Source organism: Spathaspora passalidarum (assembly GCF_000223485.1).
Source record: "Spathaspora passalidarum NRRL Y-27907 unplaced genomic scaffold SPAPAscaffold_5, whole genome shotgun sequence".
Lineage (NCBI taxonomy): Eukaryota > Fungi > Ascomycota > Pichiomycetes > Serinales > Debaryomycetaceae > Spathaspora > Spathaspora passalidarum.
Window position 1 is genome coordinate 157,925 of NW_006767429.1, and position 26,214 is coordinate 184,138.

Below are 26,214 nucleotides of genomic sequence, written 5' to 3' on the forward strand. Positions count from 1 at the left end.
CCATGTTTCAATTTACACTTTGCATAAACCAGGTGCGTGTAAACCTGAAACATTTCCTTATGAAGCAAAACTTTGTTTGTTTCTGAGGGTTGCCGTAGCGACATCCGAAAAAAAAGTCGGGGGGTTTTTCCCGCGACACCCACCGGAGAACAAAAAAAAAATAGACGTATAAAAACCTTTCTATGTTTGGCAACTCTACCGGTCAAGAAAGGCACACCACACATTCAAAGTCGTCGTTTTTTTTATCATGAGCTCATCCAAAGAGGAAATATCCGAGGTTAAAGTGTCGGTGCAGACTTCTACACCACCAGAAACAATGGATTCATCTGTCGACATTGCCAACTCCAACGTTAAACGAAAGCGTAAACATAAGCCAGAATCGTTAAAACTTTCAGGCATTGGTAATAATAACGCCGACGTAGCTCTTCGGATTGTGAGTCCAGGATTGCCTTCTCTCAGTGAAGAAATGAATTCAACGGTCCAACTACTGAAACAGATCCAATTACAACAACGTAAGTTGATTGCCGCTCGTCAAACTGTTAATGGCGATTCTCCCGAGATCAAGGATGAAGGTGAGGAAGAAAATGAAGGGGACGATAGTGATAGTATCAAATCGCCGGTTTATGCTTCTGATGATTCAGAATTAACTAGATTATCCCAGGTGAGAAATAAACGACTTAAACGAACAAATCTTCCTGAACCCTTACATATTGATGGAGATACTTCAATAAGACCTACTATCCAATCAGCTCCAATTAGGCAGAGAGCCAGACCGGCACATTCCATGTACCAATATCAACCACCTCGTCCTCAGCAACAGCAGCAGCAGACGCAACAACTGCCACCAGTTCAAGCTTATCCTAATGTGGGGCCATATTATTATGTTGGAGGACCTTATCAACAATATTATCCTGCGCCTATTCCAAGAACTCAGCATCGGTTAGCCAATGCTCAAATCACCTATAGTACATTAAGACCACTCCATTCTTCCTATCCTTATGCACAACCAGCACGAGTAAGGTTTGCACCTTATACTTCGACTGTCGCACATTTTCCACACAGAGCAGCCCAGCAACAGGCCCAACAAACACAACAGGCTCAACAACATCAGCAACAACCACAGCAGCAAGGACAAGCATCCGAGAGAAGAAGAACTATTAGTAATACTGTAACTGATGTGTATCATGGCGATCTTCAACGAGCAGCCCCATTACATTCACAACCATTGTCTTCACAACGAGAATATTTCCAAGGACGTGAGAGAAAAGATGAGGATGAAGATGAAAGTGTGACTGAGGATGAAGTTAGAGAAATGGAACAAAAGTATAAGGAGATCAGTGGCAGGCTCCCACCGGTGCCACAATATGTTAATATTAATCAAGGATATTATTCTAGTCAACAACAGCAACCAACAAGTACTAGTCCTCCAGGCGAGATTTTTGGCAGTATTAATTTAATGAATGTTAGTATTTTTAATTTTAAGATATTTGAGAAGAAGGAAGAGGAAGGAGAGGAAGCTGAAAGTGAGGAAGAAGAAGAAGAAGAAGAGAGGGAAGAAGGCGGAGAAGAAGAAGAAGAAGAAGAAGAAAAAGAGGAAGGACAAGAAGACGAACAGAAGAAAGAGGAGATCGTAGAGAGGTCTGATGTGTCTGAAAAATCTGATAAAGACAATAAAGAAGATAAAGAAGATTCAAAATCAGAAAAGGATGATTTATCAAGGGAAAAGGAAAAGTTTTTAAAGATCTGTGAAACTTGTTGGGATGAATTTATTAAATCAAGAAATGTATAAGATATTTAGAATATTAATTGAGAAACCACCGCATTATGAAATGTACATTTAACGAATGCTTGTAGTTATTAAAGAACTATCAGACAACTTGCAATATGCTTCGATATTAGTTTGAAACACTTTGTTCGTTGTGAAAAGGGTCTAGATCTGTTCCTTAAGGTGCAGATTTTATAATTATATTATAGTTCGTAATAAGCCTCTAATTACAAAGATCTATTTCTTGGATTGTATTATTTCAGCTTTAGTAGCTTCAGCTTGCAGATATTGGTAATCTAAAAGGGTCTAGATCCATTGAATTTAACAAACCCCAATTTTTTTTTCTGTTTAGATCTTCAACTTTGTAACCACTTAAGTTACTCCGGAATAGCTTTATCCCGTTAAACGTCCGTAGTCATCAATGCTCTATACCGTCTGAACGTATTAGACGAAGAACATGTTGCGGACTTCGGGATGCAAATGAACTTCCGCCTGTTTTCACGTGACCAATATTGCTCGCACTGGCAACCAAAACCGAAGCACCCACAAAATTTGAAGAAAAAATCTCAAAGGCAAAAGTTTCACCAAAAGTTCTAGACCATCATCATTTTTACAACCAATCCTTACACATGTTGGTCAACTCATTGCGACTTCTAAGTCGCACATCCATAAGACCAGGTGGGATCATTAAAACCCAGGGGGTTTCACTCCTGAGAAACTTGATCTCCTATCACCGATCGTTCTCCACCGTTTCCCGTGTTGGATTTCAGTACTCTCATGCATTAATGAACCAACAGCGGAAGAATAGCGAAGAAGATCCTAGGAACAAGAATGATAAGAATAGAAAGAAAAAAAACGAAGAGGATGAAGAGTATGATCCTGAAGCAGAAGAACGTCTTCAGAGGATAAAAGACCGTTTGAAGAAGGAACACCCAGATTGGGATGTGAATAAAATCACAATGAAACAAGTCAACTTAAACATCGCTAAATTAATGAGAAACTTGCAGTTTTCATTCTTGGCGTTGTTGTTGTTGACATATTTATTAATGTCCCAGACTGACTCCAACCATGAAGAGTTATCTTTCCAAGACTTTGTCACTAATTACTTGGAACGAGGATTGGTTAGGAAACTTAATGTCATCAACAAGTTCGCCGTCGAAGCTGAACTTGTTTCTGGTGCTGTCAGTTTACATGGCGGCCAACCTGTACCAAAGGTTGTATTTACCATCGGATCTATTGAATATTTCGAAGACGAATTGAATAAAGTTCAAGACAGATTGAACATTCCTTTGAATGAACGTATTCCTGTTGTGTATGAAGAAAGAACATCGTGGTTACTGTACCTTATGCCGATCTTGCCAACCATGCTCTTGATTGGTGGGTTATATTACTTGACCACCAGGAGAGTGCAAGCACCAGGAGGAAGAGGTTCTGGTTCTGGTCCTTTTGGGTTTGGAAAGTCTACAGCCAAGTTATTCAATCAAGAAACTGATGTTAAGATTAAGTTCAAGGATGTTGCTGGATGTGACGAATCTAAGGAAGAAATTATGGAATTTGTCAAATTTTTACAAGACCCCCAGAAGTATGAAAAATTAGGTGCAAAAATCCCCAGAGGGGCTATCTTGTCTGGTCCTCCTGGTACTGGTAAAACTCTTTTAGCCAAGGCCACTGCTGGTGAAGCTGGAGTACCATTCCTTAGTGTCTCCGGTTCTGAGTTTGTGGAAATGTTTGTCGGTGTAGGTGCCTCTCGTGTGCGTGATTTATTCAAGACTGCCCGAGAAATGGCCCCTGCTATTATCTTTGTTGATGAAATCGATGCCATTGGTAAAGAAAGAGGTGGTGGTAAGTTCGGTGGTGGAGGTAACGATGAACGTGAAGCTACATTGAATCAATTATTAGTTGAAATGGATGGGTTCTCAAGTTCGGATCATATTGTTGTTATTGCCGGTACTAATCGTCCTGACGTGTTAGATAAAGCTTTACTTAGACCTGGTAGATTTGATCGTCATATTTCAATTGACGTTCCTGATGTTGAAGGACGTAAAGAGATTTTCAAGGTTCATTTAGCCAAGTTGAAATTGAAAGCAATTGAAGATATCAATATCAATGAAAAGTCAATTGATTTTGACAAGTACCAAGCCATGAAGGACAGCAAGATTGAAAATTTAGCTGGAAGGTTAGCAGCATTGACTCCTGGTTTTGCCGGAGCTGATATTGCCAATGTTTGTAACGAAGGGGCCTTAATTGCCGCAAGAGAAGATTCTCCTTCTGTGGAAACTTATCATTTTGAACAAGCAATTGAAAGAGTCATTGCTGGGTTAGAAAAGAAATCAAGAATGTTGACATTGGAGGAAAAGAAGACCGTGTCTTATCATGAAGCTGGACATGCCATTTGTGGGTGGTACCTTGAATTTGCTGATCCATTAGTTAAGGTATCTATTATACCTCGTGGTCAAGGTGCTTTGGGTTATGCTCAATACTTGCCAAAGGATCAATATTTAACCAGCAAGGAACAATATAACCACCAAATGATTATGGCTTTGGGTGGACGTGTCAGTGAAGAATTACATTTCGATACTGTTACTTCAGGTGCTTCTGATGATTTCAAAAAGGTTACTCAAATGGCCCAACTGATGATTTTGAAATTAGGAATGTCAGAACGTTTGGGTAAGATTAATTATGATGAAGATAGTGAACGTACAATCCATCATTTGTATTCCGAAGAAACTGCCCAAATAATCGATGAAGAAGTGAAGCGTTTGATTGATGAAGCCTACCAAAAGTGTCACGATTTATTATCTTCCAAGCTTGATTTGGTGGATAAAGTAGCCAAGGAATTATACAAAAAGGAAGTGTTAACAAGAGAAGATATGATCAGATTATGTGGTCCACGCCCATTCCCAGATAGGAACGATGCATTTGATAAATATATCAAGGGTGGAGAAGATCCGTTCAAAAAGAGAAAACCAACAGATCAAGTATAAACGTAAGTGTTATGATTATTTGTACATAGAAATATATATTATTACATTGTAAAAGAAAAAAAAATTGCCAATTAATGAGCCTTTGGAGAGTTTGTATGGGATGTCTCAGGCGTGCTTGTTTTCGGGGCTTCATTGTCAGCTGATGGAATGATATCTTCCCAATCAGAGTTGTCACTAAATAACTCATCAAGTTCGGGTATGGGGTCGGGCGGTTTCTGTGTAGTGCGTGTACTTTCCGACACATCTATTATTAAGTTTCGATTTATCTCCTTGGGAACACAATGCATGGACGATATGAAATGTTGTCTCCATTCCAAGTATCCTCCATCAGTCATATATCCACATCCGAGCATAGGACAAAGAAGTACTTGTTTTTTAGCAGAACACAGACATGAAGATTGATGTGTAAGCAAATCTTTTGAATTTAAGAAAAACATCTTGCATGACTCACGACTCACTTGTTTCCCACATATTATAGGTTGCCTCCAAGGTGGGATACTATATCGTGATGGACATTGCATTTGAAGCAGATCTATATCGACTTTAACCTTTCCATGCAATTTCTCATGTGAAGGTACAGGATACCCCAACGTTGCTAGCACCGGAGCATGCTCTTTTAATAGATGCGATTTATATAGTACTTTATTCCCGGTTATGTATTGACATGGTTTTATAGCGCATGGATATAGTTTTTGTGGGGCCTCGAGTGTGGGAAGGAAGTAGTATGGTTCCATTATTATAGAATATTCTTCTTCAAACAGATCATCTTCCTTAGGAATAGGTTTGGCTTTTGGTTTTGTTCTCTGCTTCTTAACAGGAGAAGTGTTGTCATCATAGAAGGGTACTTCTCCTTTAGTTGGACTTAATTCGTCAAAGTCGTCACCTTCCAAAAACGTAGAATTGGCTAAAGGTTCATCGATTTCTTTCCTTCGTTTCAATGGGGCTGGATTCAACAACAAATTATCCTCAACTGGTGGTCCCATAAATTGTAAAGGCGGTGGCGGAGGTAGAGTTGACAATTTCAATTTCCGAGGTTTCCTAGGTTGTTTAGGAGGTGAGATACCATCAGACCATTCATCCTTGACAATTAGATCATTCAACATTCGTCGAGGTCCTCTTTCAGGCAAAGATTTTAAATGGCCATTGTCAATTGTGATTTGGCCTGTGTGCAACAGAATTTCATCACCCTCTTCAGGATCAATTTGGGAGTATTTATCGATTATTTGATTCCATTTAGACCAGAACTTGTCTAAGTTTCTTTTCTGGTGTTTTTGAATTATATTTTGCGTTGGTGATATTTTGGGTGCTGGTGGAAGGGGCGTTGGTTTAAATAATGCCTTTGAATGTGAAATAGTATGTATATAATCCTCTATTGAGTCTTCTGCATCTGTTATACGTTCCAGATGCATGGTTGTAGCATTGGTTGATGTTTTTACTATTGTGGTTAAACGCGTAAATTAAACTTTTTTTTTTTTTCTTAAGCTGGTTTTTTTTTGGGGGGTGGAGTTGCGACTGATCTTGACTAATACCACAATTAAACGGATTACATTTACAAATAATATGAAAAAGGCATTGTTATATTTAGATGTAGAGAATATTGTGTTAAGTTGAATGTTTCATGTTGATTTATATATAATTAGATAACTATATGCTTGAGCTTTTTTCATCTCTAATATATAAGTTAAGCAATCCCTTGTCTTATCTTCCAAATCTCCAAACATATGAAATAATCTCCCCCTTCTTAAGATCAAACCAAATACTTTGTTCCAATTCCTCTAGAAATGTTTGTTTAGCTTGATTCATATTGTCTTTTTCCCTGCTGGTGAATTTATTTTTGATCTGGTCAACATTTTCTTAGAGAGCTTATCGTATTGGTTGAATGTTCTTTTTTTTTCGTTGTCACATTTGCAACCATGTGAGTAATGGTTATCTGGGCAAAGTATCGATCGATTTGACCTACCAATAGCTCCCTAGGATTGTTCTCCACTTGAATTTATGATTTGAATACTGAAGAAAACAATATTCTATTGATTATCCGAAGATTTAATTAAAAACTAGAGAAATATATGAAGTCATTATGAATGCATACCTGCGAACTAAAGATGCAGATTAAATCATGGTAACTAAAGGATTCGGGAAGTATGGAGTTTGAGTTAATGGTATAAAGAAATAATGTCGGAGATGTAGAATAAGTGAATACCTCTGTTTTAAAAGCATAATGTTCAGTTTTTGGAGTGAAATTGTGTAGAATACAGAAAATATTTAGCTGTGGATGTAGTGCTTCACCACAGGATGTCATCAGCTATCTATACTTACAGCAGTGCCTACTGAATAGGTATATGCTCACCATTTAGATAATGATATCAATTAGATTCAATATATATATATAAGAATTAGAATATAATATTTTTGCCATTTCCAAACTGATTCATTTGGATTAAGTAATTCATTATGGTTGATATCATATTCAAGACCATAAGCACCAAGAACATGTAAATAAAATGTGAAATCCTTTGGATTGAATCCAGCATTCAACTTTTCCTTTGCTAGCTTCTTACCTTCTTCCTTAGTAATCTTTTCCTTGATGGTTAATTTGACATTATGTTTAGCTTCATAGATCTCAATTAATTCTTTATAGGAAATCACACCAGACTGAACCTTGACAGTGTTTGGAAGTTTGTCAACCGGTGTGGTGGCAACAGCAGCAACGACACTTCCAATATCTTCTACCCTGGTGAATGATAACTTTGTGTCTAAATCCCCAATTTGAAAGACGGTATTGTCATTTGGATCAATACCAACATGCGTGACATGTTCATACAAGAAAGCACCAGGTTTGGCGAAATAATTAGTGATGACATCCACAGTTTTAAGTCCCAAACTTCTAAGATTTGCTGTGTGTTGAACCTTAAATTGTAAGAACCCAGGAAGGATCTTATTAACCACTTCAAAGTCGGAACCAAATTGTGATGGAATGTATAACTTTGGCTCAACTTTATCAGCAACTTTTTCCAAGGTAGCGAATAACACTGGGTTAGATGCAACTAACTCGGCAATAACATCAACACTAGCTAAAGATTCAGCAATGGAATCGACAGTTTCAGAATTGATTTCGGTTTTGATATATTGGATCTTGTCAGTTGATGGAGTATCCTGTCTGGTAAGTGCCTTTATTGGGAATTTCAATTTATCGTCGAATTTACCAGAGTTGATGGTATCGAGTGTTGGTTAGCCTAATACACCATTAAGACCAATAATTGCAAGTGAGACTGGAAACATTGTTAAGAACTGTTTGTTAGTTTAACGTAATACAAAAGGATGGATTCTTCGGCGTCTTTTGATGATGTATTTATTCTTCATAGAAATATTTGGTTTGTATTTTGCAGCATTTAGTGTATTAATTCGCACATACATTACATGGGTTCCATTAGACAGCGGATTACTAAGCCAATTACAAATTAAGTCACCATAATTAACAATACTTTCGTCTGATCATAATGGAAGTTTGGAGTTATTTCCGTATGTACATAAAGCAGTCGTGAATTACTACTAAATCGTAATGTTCGGAAATAAAGAAAAGAATTCCTAATTAGGTAATACTCATTTATGTCCGAAACACAACGCAAACGAGAGAACTGAAATTCAAACAACTTGTTTACTTATAATTTAGAGATAATAGATGTTCTTCGGAGAAGTATTGCACGATCAGGATGTTTTATACAATCAAGATTTATCACTGGTTGACTCTTTTGTGCTCTGTACGTATGTCCGTACCTGTGGAAGGCGATTACATAATTCTAAGATTAGTTTATTCTGTGGCGTCGCGAAGAAATGAATAGACTGCAATATCTAGTGGCTTGAAATTGTCTGTAAGAGCTCTAATGAGTTGTCACATTTTACCGAGTAAGAGCAATATTTTTAGAAACTTTAGTATTCCCTATTTGAATTTGATATCACCTGAAAAGACAACCGTGACAGTGCTCCGTTGCCCCCCTTAATTATAGCAAGGGATTCATGAAGGGTGAAAATGTTTTTGTTCAACTTTACTTTTGCTTGTCCCTAAAGATAGAGTTTCTTGTTCTGTTAAGATTTGATCTTGTCGATGCACAATTGTTCATTAATTTTTAATATTTACAAGTAATGTCAAAATACACACGGCAACTGTCTAAAAATCCACATTGTCATTATCAACAGTTGAAGTTCGTTGGTTGTTATTATTCTTATCCCAACATTTTCTGAAATCTTCCATTTCCTTAATGCATTGTCTCCAGTCTCCAGTATCAGCATGGCATAATTGCAACTTTAAGTTTTCTTGGTCACATCCAGTCTTTATAATTCGTTGATCCCATTCATCAGGCTCATCATCGTCATCTTCCCCTTCTTGCTCGTGTTCTTCGTCTCCTTTGTCGTCTATTTCTTCTTGATTACTGACAAGTTCTGCTTTTTGAAGTACTAACTGTTCATCTATGTGTTCCACTGACTCTTCCACTTCATGCACAGTCATTATGATTTTTATTTAAGTTTTAGAATGTTTGTAGTATTATATCAACAAGAGTAGCTGCAGTACTGAATTAAATACCACTTAGTCCGGGGTTTGTTGATTAGTGGTGTGGTTACATTTTTTTCCCGTAATATCCCCTCCTGTATACAATTGAGATGTTCAAAAAAAAATGCTGCGAAAAGTGAAGGCCTCGGGCTTAGTGCATCACGAGACTGAATTAGGAAGGCTATTGTCTTTTAATTTGCTCATGGAATTTAATATGCTCATAGGTCTCATCTACTCAAAGGGATATTTGTATGTGTGTGTGTGTCATAGAGCAATATTGATGTTCTTGTTTAATTATCAACGAGGTCTCTTGGCTTTTAGATATGGAAATAATTTGCCAATAATTTGCAATAATTTAAAGCAACATACTACATCCAAAAACAACACTACACTCACAATTACATTACTAGTACAATTAATTTTTCTAAATATGCTAAAAATGACCAATTTAAAAACCAAATCCACCCTTTGAATAAGCCATTGGTTTCATATCAGGATGTTCAACTGCTTCAAATGTCTCAGTAACTAAAGTCCAAGGACAATTTTCATCATCAACTTTTCTATATCCTTCATCATCATGCTTTTCGACATCATAGGTTTGATTTTCCGTAATGTGAATAACAGCCCCCAAGTTACCGGTAGCATCACAATAATTAGGAGCACTAAAAACAGTAATTAATCTTCCGTTATGCTCAGATTCAGCACCATCCATTCTTACTTCATGAGATCTAATAATTTTTCTCAATTTATTATTCAAACAGAAACGTTCAGTGATATCAGGACCGAACTGCATACCAATACCTCTCTTAGAAGGTGATCTTCCGTTCGTGGTTTGTGGGTCAGTCCATAACAATTCCATGGCTAACCCTTCACGAGGTGGTTGGGAGGAACCAGATTTAGGGAATCTATTAATTGCCTTGATATCACTTAATAACACTTGATCATTGGAAAATAAACCCCCATGCATACATAAATAGGATCTGTTTATAAGACATGCTAATGGCAAAGCACCAAATGATTCACTAAATGCTTCAAAGATTTTCTTCAGGTATTTGAATTCACACTCATCAGCAAAGCCATATGTTTTGTTCATATCACTGGTTTCATGATTACCACGATTGATAAACACTTGTTTTGGGAAAATGAGTTTAAGTACATACAAGTATAATGCAACTTCACAAGACCATGAACCACGATCAACGAAATCCCCATTAAATAAGTAAATATGATCTTCTGATACGTGTCCGAATTTCTTGAACAAGTTAAGTACATCGTAAAATTGTCCATGAGTATCACCAACAATCGTTAACTTCTTACCATTTTCCAATATGATTTCGTCGTTTTGTTTTTCACTGTTCAACTTGGTGTGAGGTAACATTATTTCCACCATGGTTTGTTCTTGCTTGAATAATTCGTGACATTTGGCAATTATACCAAACACATGACGTTTAGGAAGAACACCACCCTTTTTAAACAAGTCAATCATATACTTCAAATAGCTCAAATCAACACCGGTTATTTCAACTCCACCGGTCTTCTTCTTGATCACATCAACACTTGGCCCTTGCCAACTTTTTTCAATTTGAATTGCACCATAATCAACCAGATCAATAACACTAACGTGGTCTGCACCAGCAATGGCTCTTTCAAAAGCTTGTCTCTTCAAGTATCCACTACACTGCTTATAATTCTCCAAAGTCAATCTGTCATTTGGCAATTTCGTTAAAATGTACTTAAAGTTAGCTAATGCCTCTTTATGTTTCAAAATAGCCATTTGGGCAACACCCTTACGATAATATGCCTTAAGTAAACTGGGATCAATCTTTAATGCTTCATCACAATCCAAGATGGCCAACCCGTAGTTCTCAAGCTTGATGTGTGCTTGGGCACGATTACTATAAAATATAGCATTGTGAGGGTCAAGTTCAATAGCAATAGTATACTCTTCCACGGCCTTGTCAAGTTCATGGGCTAAAAGGTGGGTATTACCTTTATCCTTATGGGCAATTGCCTCAGTCTTATTAGTGGCTGATGTAGTCATAGTTCAAGTATTGTTTTCTAATCCTTCGGTTCTATAACGTCTCCCTGTGAGTAATTCACCTACTGGTATGTACTAGTTAATGTGATCCTTCAAACGTTTTTCCAGCTTATCTTGAAGATCATGAATTTTTTTTCTTTTTTTTTTTCTTTTCTTTTCTGTTTTCGTAAATTTCTCCAACATTTTCTGTTGAAAAATATTTGACACATGTGGTAGCGGAAAGCTATAATTTTCCAAATGTAACAACTTTGTTATGTAACATGGGGTTACACTATCCCACATTACTTAGTGACTAATGCAGAAGAAGTGGATTATGGTTACATTTGAGTATTATTGGCAAATATTTTTCAAGGAGACTTTTGCATGAATACGCTGTAATATTAATATCTATGTCATAGGCAGAAAGCCTCCTGATATAGTCAGGTTTATGAGTGCAAACTAGTACTCAAAAAGGCAACTGCCGGCAGACTATATCATGCATAATGTTGCCTCTAGTCTTAAATATCACCAAACTAGTTTACACACAAGATAAAATTCAAATTTTATTAAACAACGTATTTATAAAAAGTATAGCGCAATTTAATCAGCTCTAATTCTAAGTCCAGAGGCTGGAACCCCAATAGCACTGACTCCAGTAATACTACACACTCCACCCTTAAATTCAGGCTTATACTTAGCACCAACAATAGCTTCAGAAACACTTGGCTCGCCAGGATAAATTGGAGTGAAAGTACCACTACAAATTTCAAAGTCTGAATATGGATCGAAATCAATCTCCACAGCTTCAGAACCAGCAGTTTCAGCTCTCAACTTGAACAGTTCAGCTTGCACGTAGTTCTTGGACCCGGCAGGACTGATTTTTATTATTTCTCCCGCAAAGTGAGCTGCACTGACATAATTCTTAGCCTTCATACTCTGGGTCAAGGCAACCTTTAATGCATTCACTCGATGATCAGTTTGTAATTGAGTTCTTGTAAAGTATGCTGCAAGCTCCAAGTTACGCTTGATATCACTTGGATCAAGGGCACGACGAGCAAGTTCAATGGAAAGACCCAAAATGTATTCACGACACAAACTAAGGATTTGTCTGCATTTCTCTTCCTCATCTTCATCTTCAACATTGAGGACAATAATGGTGTAGATGATATCACGGAATGTGGAAATGGCATCTTCCAAGTGGTTCAACTTGAAATGTCTAAACCCAATCTTGACCAATTCATCAAGTTGCTCAAATCCCGGAATAAATGGCTTGAACTTCTTTGGATCGTCTTCATCATTTTCAGCACGAATAAATGTCTTGATTCCAGGTAAATCATCAGCACCAGGTAAGTATACTTTGTTAGCACCATAAACAGTAAGGAATCTTTGACGTAATGGAGCAAAGTTAACCACACCCAATTGCTTATTCAATAAGGATGCAGCTTGTTCAAACGCACCAGCAGCAGCATAACTGGCTGGGGTCTTAGCATTACGTAACCACATTCCGATTTCACCTTCAACAACTGGAACAACATCAGGAGATGGTGCACCAGCAGCGGCTTGAGCATTGAATTCATCACCAATATCAAGATCATCGTCAAGATCACCCCAAGCACCACCATCATCTTCATCGTCTTCAAACTCCTCATCATTGAATTCTAATGCTGGAGTAGCAGACTTGGTGAATTGTTGCTGCTGTTGTTGTTGTTGTTGTGGTTGTTGTTGTTGTTCGGGTTCATCTTCCAAAGACAAATTCTCAACTTGTCCAGTAATCAAAGCAGTTTCAAAGAAAGATAATGAGCTTTCCTTTAATGGCCAGTTACCAATTGGTTCTTCAATTGGAGTAGGCAATTGAACAACACCACCCAATTCAGGTAAATCAACATCTTTTTCTTCTAATCCTGCTTCTTGTAAGATTTGTGCAGCCAATTCTACTAATCCATTCGATTTAGCCAAAGTGTAAGCTAATGGCAACATTCCATTTTGAATGTAGACTTGACAACGCTTCTTAACATCATTAGAGTACAAGGTATTTTGAATCAAGGCACTGGTGTCTTCACGATGTTCAGCAATGGTGGTCATCTTATTCAATCTTTCATTATCACCTTTGTACAAGTATAAGAATGAAAGTTTATCGAAATTATGCAATTGTTGATACACGTATTCCACAATTTCCAAATTACCTTGTAATAAAGCTTCTTCACCTAATTTTTCCCAAATTTGTGAATCATTCAAAATCTTAGCTTGTTCAAATGCAACTTGTAAATTGCTACATTCTAAAGCCAAATCAAATCTAGTTTCTGGATCTTGCACGAAATGCAAGGCAACTTCAGGGAATCCTTTCTTTTGCAAGTAAGCAATGATGTTTTGACCAACCAAGGTGGAGTTCTTAATAAGACGCAAGACTTCATGGAAGTTCTTGTTAACCAATGATTTCTTGAATCTGTATTCAGTAGGATCAATAGCAATGACTTCAACAGCACCATCTCTGTTCAAACAGTAAACTTGGTTACCAACAACCTTGGTGATATACAAAGTATTTTCCAAAGTCTTGATGATACCATTATCACCATTCAACAAAGTATACTTGATATGGTTCAAAGTAGAGTATAACAAAACTCCAGTATCGTCCCAAGCAGCACTCTTGATTCTAATAGTCTCATGCATAGAAGTAACCAATTCCAAATCACGGTTAGCAATAGTGATAGTATGCTTAGATAACATAGCAACATAAGTACCATCATTTGACCAACTGACATATTTAACATTGTTGACACTAAGTTCAGCAACCTCCTTACGTTGTTGGACGTCATAGTTGATAACAGAATGAGCTTTAACTAAAAGAATACGTCCTCCTTGACCTGGTAAAACATCATTAACAGAACTGTCTAATTGGATAGTCTTGGTGGTATTGTTGCTCATATCCTTGACGTGTAAGGTCTTGGTAGATTTGATAAAAGTAACAAATCTATTACGAGAAATAAAGGTAGCAAAATTAGCTTCTCCTTGACGAATATCAGTTGGTTCAATAGCTCCAGTGACATGTTTAGGTAAACTGATCAAAGCATAGTTGGAAGAATCTCCTTCACCAAAGACAACCAAAATGGAATTATCAGTTTGATTATAAGAAATGGTTCTCATGAATGACCAAGTCTTTCCAATCTTCTTCAAACTTAACATAGGTAAACTAGTTTCATTTCTGGAATAATCATATGATTGCAATTGTTTTTCTGAATTGATGTAGTACAATTTGTTTTGGAAAATTGTATGAGCTGGTCTTTCTCTTTCCAATTTGAAAACCATCACACCAGAGTCATGGCAGGCACCAAACAAATTCATATTAGGATGAGCACCAATTAACCAGAAACGATCATGATCACGTCTGAATTGCTTGACAGGAACACGTTTGTTCAAATCCCAAACTCTAACGGTCTTATCATCACTGACAGACAAAATCAAATCTTGATGAGGATGGAAAATAGCACAAAGAACATTACCGGTGTGACCACGGAAAGTATCGACTTCCCAAGCCTTGGTATCGCTCATTCTCCACAACTTGACCACACGGTCATCCCCAGAAGAAACAATCAAAGGTAAAGTTGGATGGAAACTAGCATAATTGACACCTTTATCATGACCTTCCAAAACATACTTGACAACAGCATTAATATTACCAAAGATATCTTGTTGAGGTAATTGTTGTCTTTGTAATTGGTCTTCAAAAGAACGGACCGAAGAAGCAGGAGCACTGTGTTTCTTTCTCAATCCAGAAATATCCCAAACTCTTACGGTTTGATCCAAACTGGCACTGACAATTAAATCTTCAGTTGGGTGGAATTGTGCACTCATGACATAATGGTTGTGACCAGTTAAACAAGCAATCTCTTGACGATTTTGCCAATTCCAAATTCTGATGGTTTGATCATCACTACAACTTAAAATCCAAGGTAAATCAGGATGGAAACTTACTTGACGGATATAATCCAAATGGCCGTTCAAAGTGAAAATACATTTTCTAGTAACTAAACTCCAGACCTTGATCAGGTAGTCATCACCACCAGAAACAAATAATGGTTGAGTTGGATGGAAATCAACAGATCTAACAGGACCGACATGATCTTCAAAACGATCAATCAATGTTCCCATTCTATAGTCCCAAAGTTGGATGGTTGACGAGTGAAGGGAAACAAGTACCCAGGGACGCTTTGGGTGGAAAGCAATCCCCTTGGCCCTGGAAGATTTGGATTCAAACTTAGTTAACATCTTCATCTTGGCTTCAATTGGTAAGTATTCACTTTTAGATATATCAATTGAATGAAGAATTGAATGTTTATAGTAGGTTGCTGGAATTGATTGGTTATAAAGAATCAACGAAAAATTGAATTACGTGTGTTGTTTTTTTTGCGTTGGCTTTGTTCAACACTGAAATTTTTTTCTAGTGTTGTGCATAAAAACGTTGTCCTTTGAGTCGGTGCTACCAAATTGCACAGTCTAGAAAGAACATGAGTTTAATCAATTATATTCCAATATAAGTTGATAATCATATAGTATATGTCTTGTTTGGGTAAAGACGTCTATGATAACGCCGTAAGTTGCTCAATTTGTAAGCGTAGTGGAGAACTAACAGATAGTCGTGCACCAACCAAGTAAATGTCAAGCATTTGTTTGCAACCACCATATTGTGCCACTGGTAAGTTAGTAACGGCAGATCACTAGTGAATCACGAATCGGAATACAAGGATACGTAAAATATTCTATTATTACCGCTTTATGGAAATGGATTTTCACGATTCCCTATGCTTGTGCAATGTACTCCATGTATAGTATAGTATTACCAACAACAGCAACACATGTTGTTTCTTACCAACATAATAGCTACTTTCATAGTGGAGCTGATATTATAGAGGCAATCATACAAGGAAGAAAATCTTGAAACCAATACTTTATAACAATGATGAAGTTGTAATATTACAGTTTTATTTCATGGTCTCGATTCAAGTCAACCTTAAATATCTTCAAGGGTAGAGCAAAAATAAAAATAAAATAAAACAAGCATGCTAATAACAAAGATAATTGAATGGCTGTAACTGAATAATTATTTGCCGAAGAATTTCTCCTTTACAAATACACTACCATAACCATAAATACTTTTTTTGCATAAATATTAAAATCAAATCATTTTCTTCTCGGAACTACACACTATATATAGATGACAAACGAGCTTGCCCTTTAACTATAGTATTCATCTTCAATCTTTGATGCTGGCCAAAGTAAAAGATCTGTATGGAGCATCTATTTTCTCTTTGAACATTGGAAACTTAAGGGATAGCTCATCGGATGGATTACGTGATAGGTCCAACCTAACAAGATTCGGAGGTTTTAACCAATTATCCAAACTAGTGATTTTATTACTGGCTAGATCTAACGTGCGCAAATTCACTAATGCCTTCCAGTCACAATATGATGATAATTCGCTGATCTCATTGTTACTAAGGACTAATTTGATAAGTTTAGGAGGACTTTTCCAATTGTTCAAACTAATAATCTTGTTCTGTGATAGGTCTAAAGTATGTAAATGTATAAGTTCACTCCAATCGTCGTAAGATAATATATCGTCGATTCCATTATTTCCCAATCTCAACTTTTTTAGCGACTGTGGTAATTTTAAACAGTTCAAATTGGAAATCCCACATTCAGTCATGTCTAAAACAGTTAAGTTACCTGGAAATCTAAAGGGGGTTTCCTTTATGCAATCCCAGGACAATGGGTTGCTTGAAATATTTAAAATCTCCAAGCTCTCTGGAAGCTGCAACTTACCAATTTGATTGATTTGACTACAAGAAACATCCAATTTGGTAAGTTTCTTGGGCCATCCAATCGAACTATCAAGCTGCTCTAAAAATAAATCATCTATGGTTGAACCCAGCACATTTAATTCGCATAGATCTATTGGCCATGTCTTATTGCTATTATCCAACTCGATAGAAACTTCATTCAGTGCTAGATCCAATGATCGTAATCCAGCAGGCAAATCATCAAGTACTATGCCTTCTAATTCATTGTCACACAAACAAAGACTACTTAAACTCTTGGGTAATATAGTTGCTAGTTCTGCAAAATCATCGATACTACATTTGCTCATACAAATATGTGATACTGACTTGGGAATTTTCACATCACTTATATCAAATGAACAGCTTGTCACTCCAAGCTTTCTTAAAGATTTAGGTAATTTTATATCCAGAAAATCTGCCTCAAACGAAATGATGGCCACATCTTGAAGTTTAGGATGCTTGGTAAACTTTCGACTATCGAGCATACCTTCTCCTATAAACTCGTCCATAATATGTAAACGCGTTAAATTGGGGAAGGATATAATATAATCAAAATAATCGGGATCAATATCGCTTCCATCTATAATAACTTCTAACTCATCAATCTTAGATATTCTGTCATCCTTCAAGATTCCCCCGTCAGACTCGCCAATAAGTAATAATCTACGGGGTACAATTTTCGGAAAATCTTTCATGAAACGTAAGATATTCTTCATACCATAAAATGAAACAACTTCACTCAGTGTGTAATCATACATAAATTCATGATGATGAGCTACTATTTCTCCCATTTGGAAATGAAGCACCTTAGAGAAGTAATGATCAACTAGCAACTGATGTAACTTGTTATCGGGGAAATATAGAAAGAAATCCTTAATATACTCAGGATCGAGTAGGTCAAAGATGAAGATTTGGGCATGATCAGGAAGGCGGGATAGATAAAACGTCAAGAATTTCATTACCCAGTCATTATTATCAGCGGGCATTGTGTTGGTATCGTTAGATTGTTATTCGAAGTGAATTATATGTATTAGACAAAACTATTTCTGGTGAATATCTTAAATGTATCTGGATTATTAAACAAATTTAAGTTCTATTTATACACGAAATACCCCATTCCTAACCTTAAATCTAATGTGCCAAGAAATTTGTTGAATATATCTTAATTTTAAAGTTACACGAGAGTTGCATATGTTATTTTCATTAAAATGTCACGAACTTGTTTATTCTGATTTTTATATGATATAGATATATGTTATGTTAATCAATCATAACTTGTGTTTTCTAAGAACTGCGATTTTTGGCTAGTTTCGTATAATAGTAAAGGTATCACTCTTCTCTGGCGATGTCACCACTTCACTCTACCAATTATACATAGATTAATGATATTATTGATGCAAACAAATCTGTTATAATTGAGTATTTGAAAACAAATCGTAGAACCTTCCTAGTCCTTGAACATATCAAATTTAGATGCAAAAAAAAAATATAAAATTGCAATTCCACCTCTGTGTTCCCTACAAGTACATCTTAAATTTAACACTTATATTATAAATAACTTACAAAACATGCATCTAAAAAAGATAACAATTTTACAATAATAATGAACCACCCAAGATAACACTAAAGAGAATACCCATAACACCAACATTCAAACCACTAGCTGCATTTTTGCCACTGCTTCCATTACCACTACCAGTATCAGCACTGTCAGTGTTACTTGTATCTTGAACAAATCCACCAATACCGGCACTTGGATTGTATCCATTGTCGGAGGTACCAGTCTTTTGAGCAGCTTGTGCTGCATTTACTGGTGGTGCATTGTTGTTGTTGTTGTTGTTGTTGCTCGTCTCACTGCTGGTGGTTACTTCAGTTGTAGTGAAGGTTTTACTTCCACTGGTTTTTACCACAGTCTTGGAATGGGTGGTTGCTTTAACAGATTTTGATGATGAGGACGAGGATGGTTTGACGTCGTTTTGTGGATTAAATCCAACAGCATCTTGGCTTCCTAACCATGTCTTTTTATTAGTGAGGTAGACATTTTCTTGGTTACCTGCAGTAGAATTATAAAGGAATGCATGGTAATCGTTAGAGTTACTGGAACTACCATCAAGTTTAACCCCGTCAATTAAATTGGCAGTTTCAACATGGAATTCCTTAATATAGGCGTAATAATAACCATAGTTTTGAATATCTGGAGTATCCCAATTGATTAACCCACCAGCCCATTCAATAGTACCTAACCCATTAGAAGGATCACCACCTGGCCATAACGAGATTTGAATACGCGATGGGGTTTGTGGGAAATCGAATCTCTTGGTTGTGTCATTCCAGGTATCCAGTCTTTGCAAAGTACGAACTTTTTCACCATCGACATACCAATCAATCTTGGTTTCACTCCAATCAAATTCATACAAGTGGTAGTAATCAAACGTGTCATTAACGGTGGAGTTTTTAGCGTTGTTATAGTTCAAAATACCTTGAGAATAGTAATTGGATTGCGGATTCTTGGTGTCATAACCAACAAATTCATAATCGATTTCATCTTGAACATCACTAAACAAAATAAAGGCTGTAACAACCCCTTGATCGTGAGAAGTTTTAATAGTTGCACCAACCTTACCATACCAGATGTATTTGGTACTTGACAAGACAGTACCGGTTGTATTTTTTGGCATTTGCACTAAAAGGGCATCGTCATGGTAGTCGACCCAACCAGAGAAGACCCAGTCGGCTTCACTGGAATTACCCAAGTATTCATATTGTTGTTCGATCTGTTCGACTTTATCCTTGGAGTCAAATTGATATTGGAAAGAGTCCATTCTTGGCATGGGCATACAACTGGTGAGGTTGAATGAGTATCTGATATCACAACCACCAAGACAGTAAGCCCCGGTACCACAGATACCGAATTGCGAACAACAAGGAGCTGATTCAGGACATTTGGTGGTGGCATCACATGTGATGGTATCATCCGCGTGCACGAAACTCAAGAGCACGGTCAACGCAAACCATAACGTTGTCACGAAGGAGTTCATGGTTGTTTATAAAAGCGAATGAATAAGTTGTGCAAACTTAGTTGATGAATAGGAAAAGAAAAAGGAAGAATTCCGCTAACTTGTTAGATCTTTCAATGATTCATATATTAATAGTAACAAAATGCAAGTGTGCTTTAATTAAAAAAAAAACCGCCCACCTAAAAATTTCATTATGATCTAACGAATAAAAAAAATTCTCGAGAAATTTATTTTTGTGTAAGTATAAAAAAATATTCGCGCATTTTTGTCTCCTTTTAGCTGAATAAAAAAAACGATTTTGTGAAACATGCACCATTGTTTCTATTTATAGATCCAGAAGAAATATGCATGTTGTTTAAGTTTATATTAGATTTTGCAATTAGGAAAAGGTAATGACTATTCACCTGCACCAGACCTAAACAAGATCTTGTAATATCATACTGAAACTAATGCACAGATTTTCAATACGTGCATATAGTACTAGATCTTTTTCTTTTTGCCCTCGGTTAGAATGGTGTCTGAAACAAAAAAAAAGCAACCAAAATGTTGCATAATTGCGCCAGGAGTTTTTCCCAATTTGGAATCTCAACCTAAATATTTTTTTTTCTTGTATTTATTTTCTGATTGTTTTGTAGTTAACTAATGTATTTACTTTAATGTCGTATAACTTACAAATGAATGATACATTTCAAATATGACGTTTAGTGATCAATACATAAATGACAAAAGCCACAAAATATGATTGAGATTTAAACTAACAAGTAGTATGCAATTGCATTTATAAACATCAACACTAACCGAAGTTGTCGATTCAAGAACTATATGTGTTTCAAACAAAATCGTTCTTGCGCGTATTCCTTGGTCAAGCCAATTCTTAAATCTAACAACAAGAAAATTGAATTGCACTTTAGTTTCGTTCATTAATACATAGACATGTGTATAGCATAGCATAGCCCACTTTTTTTTTGTCGTCACCCCGGCATTGGGGCTTGCAAACCAAACAATATTAATTTGAGTGGCTTGCAAATATTCTTTATATTTATTCCGAAGTTGCCACCAAAAAGCAAATCTGGTGTCATAATATATCTGCTCAAGCGGCAAAAAGTTTCTATTTTTATCCTGTGTTATCTCGCTATTTCTTGAGATCTTTAAATAGAGATGTTTGATTCAAGCTACTCTTTATTATCGTTGTTTATAATAAATACGCGTAATCTTCGTAATATTAAGATCAAACTAAAATTTAACTGTTTATTTACATCGCCAAGACGAACTGCCCTGCCCCCCACAATCGTTCACATGTAAATATCACAAAAACCCGGAATTCCGTGCTTTATTTCTTGGAATAAATAACCGGCTACGTGTGAAATGTTTATTGTGAATGTACCCTTTATTCGTCAACTGCAAGATACACGCAACGGTTTTGGTCATTACTACAAATCTCTCTAAATACTAACATTCATTCACTTTATTTAATTCGAAGAGAAGAAGTTATACATGTTCGGATTATAAGTGGATGGTTGATCGTAGATCAAGCTATTGTTACTCTTGTTGGCCTCGTTTTGATTCCATGGTACTTGTCCACTAGGTTGTTGTTGTGGTGGTGGTGGTTGTGCTTGAGATGGTACTTGAGGTGGCACTGGTGGCTTAGGTGCCAGTGGTTGACTATACGATGGTTGCTTAGGAGGTAATTGTGGTGGGCGAGAATATCCTTGTGGTGGTAATGGTGCTTGACCGTACTGCCCAGATTGAATTGGTGGTGTGTAAGTCATAGAGGGGTTTGATTCAAATGTTGATGGTCTATTCAATACAGGGGGTTGTTGTGGTGGTATCTGGTTTTGCCTATGTTGATACCCAAATCCACTAGCATCAGTAGACCCTCTATTGACTAATGGTGGCGGACCTTGATATTGAGGCTGTGGTTGATATTGAGACTGATATTGAGGCGGTTGAGTCTGTGCTTGAGCTGGTTGATATTGTGATGATTGGGATTGTTGCTGAGAAGGATATTGGGCCAGATATGAATCATGCCTATTCACCATTGGTTGGGGTGGAAACTGTTGAGCTGTTGGTGGTTGTTGTTGATATGATGGTCCTGTAGATTGAGGAGACGCATATTGTTGATAATTTTGACCAGTAGACTGAGGAGAAGCATATTGTTGATAATTATGCCCAGAGGATTGAGGTGAGGCTACTTGTTGTCTATAGCCTTCTTGAGATCCTCCAGTAAACTGCTGGTATTGCTGTTGGCCTCCTGTTGGTGCTCCAACATTCAAATTCTTGAATCCTTCATTCATCTTAATTCCCATTTCAATATCGTTCTTGACTTTGGAAGCATGATTCAACAAATCTTGATAAAAATTTCGCCCCTTGGCTAACCCTGCATGATACTTTTTCCAATTTTCATAAAATTCGATAATTCTTCCAGTCAGTTCAGAAACTTTCTTATCTAATGATACTCTATTTTTAGTCATATTCTTAACCTGGGGGTTTGTGACCAAATTGTTCCAATTGGATTTCAAATCATTGATGAATGATTTCTCCTTGGTAACTAACTTATCTAACTCTTCATTGTAAGGGTTAAATTTCTTTAACTCCTCAGGAAAAATCACGGTTCTAATCTCATTACTTGACTTAAGCTTACTATTGAGAATAAGGATATCAGAAATATCATCATTATGGATTTCAGTCTTTAATTTCTCCATCAATTTCATCTTTTGAGACTTGGCCATATGGATATCATGTAAAATATCTTCCAATCTCTTGATGTTTGAGGAAACAACATCCGAATCTTGCTTGCTATCATCTATATCTAGCAAGCTGACTTCTGGCGCCGCTTGTTTGATTTCATCTTGTCCTTCGAAAAGGCCGGTGAATTCAGTTGAATCTGGCCCCTTGGAAAGAATCGAGTAGAGGGAAGGATCAATTAACGAGAATAACTTCTGATCAGAATTAGTAGCATCATATAATACCTTCTTTAACTGAATCAACTCGTCTTTGTTTGAGAACAGACCGGATAATTTGGAATCACAGGCAGAAATGGTTTCCAATATTTGTCTTCTCAAAGACTCGATTGAAGACTTGGTTTGTGCATCTTGATTATAACTAGAAGCTATTTCAGCAACTTTATCTTTAATCTGTGATGGAATTTCAGTTCCTTGTTGAGCAAAGTTGAACATTTCCTTGATCTCAATTAATGATTTGGGTAATTTCAAATATTCTAATACTGATTCAACTTCTTCATTGGAGACATCTACTAAATCCATTTCATTTCTCAAAAATTGAGACTTTTCTTCTGAATAGAAACTAGATAACTCATGAATATTGATTGGAACAACATTTGTCAAGAAATTGTTATAGTTTTGCTCGTTAATTTCTTGAAGAATGGTATGTTGATTAATTGGAATGATCTTGGTACTGTCCATTGGTTTAATATCTGGAATTGTAACCAATGATGGAACTATATCATGATATATCAAATCATTATCTTTATTCAAATCATTCAATTTAATATCTAATGCATCCTTTTGATATTTGTAGTTATCCAAGATTTCATATACATCACCAGTTCCTTTAGAAATTGCTCGGAGTGTAGGACTATGTATTTCCTTAATTATCTCCTTGGATTTGTTAAAGTATGCAATAGCGTCCCCATACTTTCTATTGGTCTCTAAATTCAACCCATGGAAGTAATAAGCTAATGAGTTATAGTATAAATACTTCATGAAAATTGTCGAGATCCAACTATCATCTAAATCAGCAGTAACATATGCATCAACATCATCCTCTTCAGGCTTTTGGGGTTCGGCATAATCATAACTATCAGACTCGTCATCATCATCATCATAATAATCATAACCTTGCTTCTTCCTCTTGCTGATCATGTTGTAACAGTCCTCATAAAAAGTACTGGTGGATTTGCACAACTTTGAGATCAAGGAATTCTTCTTTTGTCCGACATCATTAGTGATCACTTTCAAAGTGAAAACTTCTTGAGATTCAGCTAACATTAACTTGCACAAGAATTTGACAGTCAGCTGAGATAAATCATCACTAGGAGCATGCAAGAAATTTTCATTTATAAATTGATATACCCCAGCTGCCAGTTGCAATAACTGAATAGTTGATTTAGTAGCATCATCTACTCCCTCACTTCCACTATCCTGAATAGATTCGTCATACTTATGCTTGGCAAATCTAGTCAACAAGGCTGCAAGATTGAATAATACATTTGCTTTCTCAAAGGGCAAAGCAGCTTGTTTATTGGCTACAGTTGGACTAAAGGCATCAAACCATTCAAATTCAAGCTTCTTGTGTTTATTCACAGTGGCGAAGGGAATCCGTAAATCCAATAGTTCAAGTTGACTATAGTACTTGTAATAAAGTTTTAATCCTGTGTTGTCAGCGTTAACGCCCCTAATATCTTGACGTAACTTGTTAAAGGAGTTCAAATCATCTTGGTAACTGGAAGTGTTGCCATAAATGGAAACCAAATAGTTGTTCAATGGTTTTACCCAATTGATTTCTTCTGTTTTCTTGCTCGGAACTGTAAGAAGGTGAGTCTTCATGATTCAGAAGTAGCAATTGTTATTATAAGGCTTGATTGATGCAACAAATAAACAAGTGAAATTTGTTGTTAATCGGTGAATCATTTTGTGTGGCAAGTCAATACTGTCTCAAAAAAAAAAACGGGGGCTGGCGGTGGTGTTACCCGGAATGTTTCGGCTATATGTAGAACATCACACAAAAAACAGTAAATGGCTGCAAATTCCAACACAATCAAAGAGGTGATTAAAGTTACACAGGAATGTCTTTAAGCTGCTGATATTATTTCAATCTAATTAAATATCCAATCTTTACATTTATATATGGCCTGTTACCTCAGCAAAGAATTAAATACTGTAAGAAAAACTATATAAATGAGACTATAAATACAACAGGGCTGTTCTACATTCCAGATATGTCTCATTGTACATTGAACTTAAAATTAATTATTTACGCAAATATTCCATATCCAGCACTCTTGAAAGCTCATGATAATGATGATTTTCATTCTTGCCTTTTAATTAGTCAATCCCTATATTGAACTCCATGTAATATATACTAGATATAGAATTTCGAAAAAAAAACAAATAACCAGGAATAATGATATCGCTTCTGGGCCAAATCTTGAGCTACAAATATATTATCAAGGAAAACTTTGCATGATTACATAAACTTCTCGTTGAAAGTGTCTTTCTTTGTTAAAGTTTTATTTAGATAGTGGACCAATTCATTCTGATGAGACAGTTCAGAGACCGTGGAAAATATACTTGAGATGTGAGGTTTGGAAATATTAATACTTTATTCTAATACTTTAATCAACAAACTACTATTTACGTAACTATGATTGAAAATTAAGCCTCATATTAATATTACTCTGCAACGAAAGAATGCAGCTCTAACGTGTGATATGTATTATTACCTAAATAGCTTACATGTCTAATATTTGTAAGAATATTTGCTGCTCTATCAAACAACTTTGGTAGTTTATATCTTTAAGAAATTACTGTTTTTTATCCAACTAAAGACCGACAATCTTGAATTTATATTGGTTTCTAAAATGCCCGTCAATAAGATCTATCAACAAGCGGTATACGTTTAGACACAATTTAGGGAACATTTGCCATGAAACAAACAATATCCTGGCCACGAAACGTAATCAAATTAAGTCTATTGTTAGAACTCACACGACCCATGTATGTTATATATGTTGGGATTATAATAAAGTGAAGTTCTCCTGAATAGTATTCTTGAACAAGCAAATTACAGATATGTTAATTCGTAAAATTCATAAAGAACACCACCAAGTGATCAAAGGTAAGTAAATTAAAGATCCGAATTAATACATCATCAGATAGGCGTGGCAAATGGTTTTTTAGGAATGTTTTTTTTAACCATTGATCGTTACTGGTTGGCATGTTTGTAAGTAAAATTTTTACATTCACGATGAAATCTTGCATTTTCTCAGTTTTGTTGCTTTGGGGGTTTTTTTTTGTTCACCGGTCGCTTAAT

The 26,214-nt window shown here is 36.2% G+C and overlaps 11 protein-coding genes across 11 annotated transcripts; 2 read left to right on the forward strand and 9 right to left on the reverse strand. All coding sequences in view use genetic code 12, as the record gives it.

Annotated features, from left to right (window-relative positions):
• Positions 1-204: 204 nt before the first annotated feature.
• Positions 205-2,208, forward strand: SPAPADRAFT_61830 (uncharacterized protein; the record flags this gene model as incomplete). Its single annotated transcript, XM_007375970.1, has 1 exon — positions 205-2,208. A coding segment is annotated over one exon (1,244 nt), but the record flags the coding sequence as incomplete, so codon positions are not given.
• A 603-nt stretch (positions 2,209-2,811) lies between these two features.
• Positions 2,812-4,749, forward strand: AFG3 (AAA family ATPase; the record flags this gene model as incomplete). Its single annotated transcript, XM_007375971.1, has 1 exon — positions 2,812-4,749. The coding sequence occupies one exon, from the start codon at positions 2,812-2,814 to the stop codon at positions 4,747-4,749; it is 1,938 nt and encodes a 645-aa protein (XP_007376033.1).
• Positions 4,750-4,820: 71 nt separating this feature from the next.
• SPAPADRAFT_51283 (uncharacterized protein) lies at positions 4,821-6,158 on the reverse strand (the record flags this gene model as incomplete). The annotated part of the gene is made up of 1 exon (XM_007375972.1): positions 4,821-6,158. One exon carries the CDS (start codon positions 6,156-6,158, stop codon positions 4,821-4,823), a length of 1,338 nt encoding a protein of 445 aa, XP_007376034.1.
• A 964-nt stretch (positions 6,159-7,122) lies between these two features.
• SPAPADRAFT_56141 (uncharacterized protein) lies at positions 7,123-8,028 on the reverse strand (the record flags this gene model as incomplete). The annotated part of the gene is made up of 2 exons (XM_007375973.1): positions 7,123-7,917; positions 7,990-8,028. The coding sequence occupies 2 exons, from the start codon at positions 8,026-8,028 to the stop codon at positions 7,123-7,125; spliced, it is 834 nt and encodes a 277-aa protein (XP_007376035.1).
• A 402-nt stretch (positions 8,029-8,430) lies between these two features.
• SPAPADRAFT_61831 (uncharacterized protein) lies at positions 8,431-9,333 on the reverse strand (the record flags this gene model as incomplete). Its single annotated transcript, XM_007375974.1, has 1 exon — positions 8,431-9,333. One exon carries the CDS (start codon positions 9,251-9,253, stop codon positions 8,915-8,917), a length of 339 nt encoding a protein of 112 aa, XP_007376036.1.
• Positions 9,334-9,743: 410 nt separating this feature from the next.
• Positions 9,744-11,336, reverse strand: PPT1 (protein serine/threonine phosphatase; the record flags this gene model as incomplete). Its single annotated transcript, XM_007375975.1, has 1 exon — positions 9,744-11,336. One exon carries the CDS (start codon positions 11,334-11,336, stop codon positions 9,744-9,746), a length of 1,593 nt encoding a protein of 530 aa, XP_007376037.1.
• Positions 11,337-11,912: 576 nt separating this feature from the next.
• SPAPADRAFT_139873 (coatomer subunit alpha) lies at positions 11,913-15,581 on the reverse strand (the record flags this gene model as incomplete). The annotated part of the gene is made up of 1 exon (XM_007375976.1): positions 11,913-15,581. The coding sequence occupies one exon, from the start codon at positions 15,579-15,581 to the stop codon at positions 11,913-11,915; it is 3,669 nt and encodes a 1,222-aa protein (XP_007376038.1).
• An 897-nt stretch (positions 15,582-16,478) lies between these two features.
• SPAPADRAFT_67338 (leucine-rich repeat domain-containing protein) lies at positions 16,479-18,132 on the reverse strand (the record flags this gene model as incomplete). The annotated part of the gene is made up of 1 exon (XM_007375977.1): positions 16,479-18,132. One exon carries the CDS (start codon positions 18,130-18,132, stop codon positions 16,561-16,563), a length of 1,572 nt encoding a protein of 523 aa, XP_007376039.1.
• A 420-nt stretch (positions 18,133-18,552) lies between these two features.
• UTR2 (Utr2p) lies at positions 18,553-20,230 on the reverse strand (the record flags this gene model as incomplete). The annotated part of the gene is made up of 1 exon (XM_007375978.1): positions 18,553-20,230. One exon carries the CDS (start codon positions 20,182-20,184, stop codon positions 18,739-18,741), a length of 1,446 nt encoding a protein of 481 aa, XP_007376040.1.
• Positions 20,231-20,734: 504 nt separating this feature from the next.
• On the reverse strand, positions 20,735-24,037 carry BRO1 (Bro1p; the record flags this gene model as incomplete). Its single annotated transcript, XM_007375979.1, has 1 exon — positions 20,735-24,037. The coding sequence occupies one exon, from the start codon at positions 23,583-23,585 to the stop codon at positions 21,633-21,635; it is 1,953 nt and encodes a 650-aa protein (XP_007376041.1).
• Positions 24,038-24,211: 174 nt separating this feature from the next.
• Positions 24,212-24,773, reverse strand: SPAPADRAFT_61836 (uncharacterized protein; the record flags this gene model as incomplete). The annotated part of the gene is made up of 1 exon (XM_007375980.1): positions 24,212-24,773. A coding segment is annotated over one exon (515 nt), but the record flags the coding sequence as incomplete, so codon positions are not given.
• Positions 24,774-26,214: the final 1,441 nt, after the last annotated feature.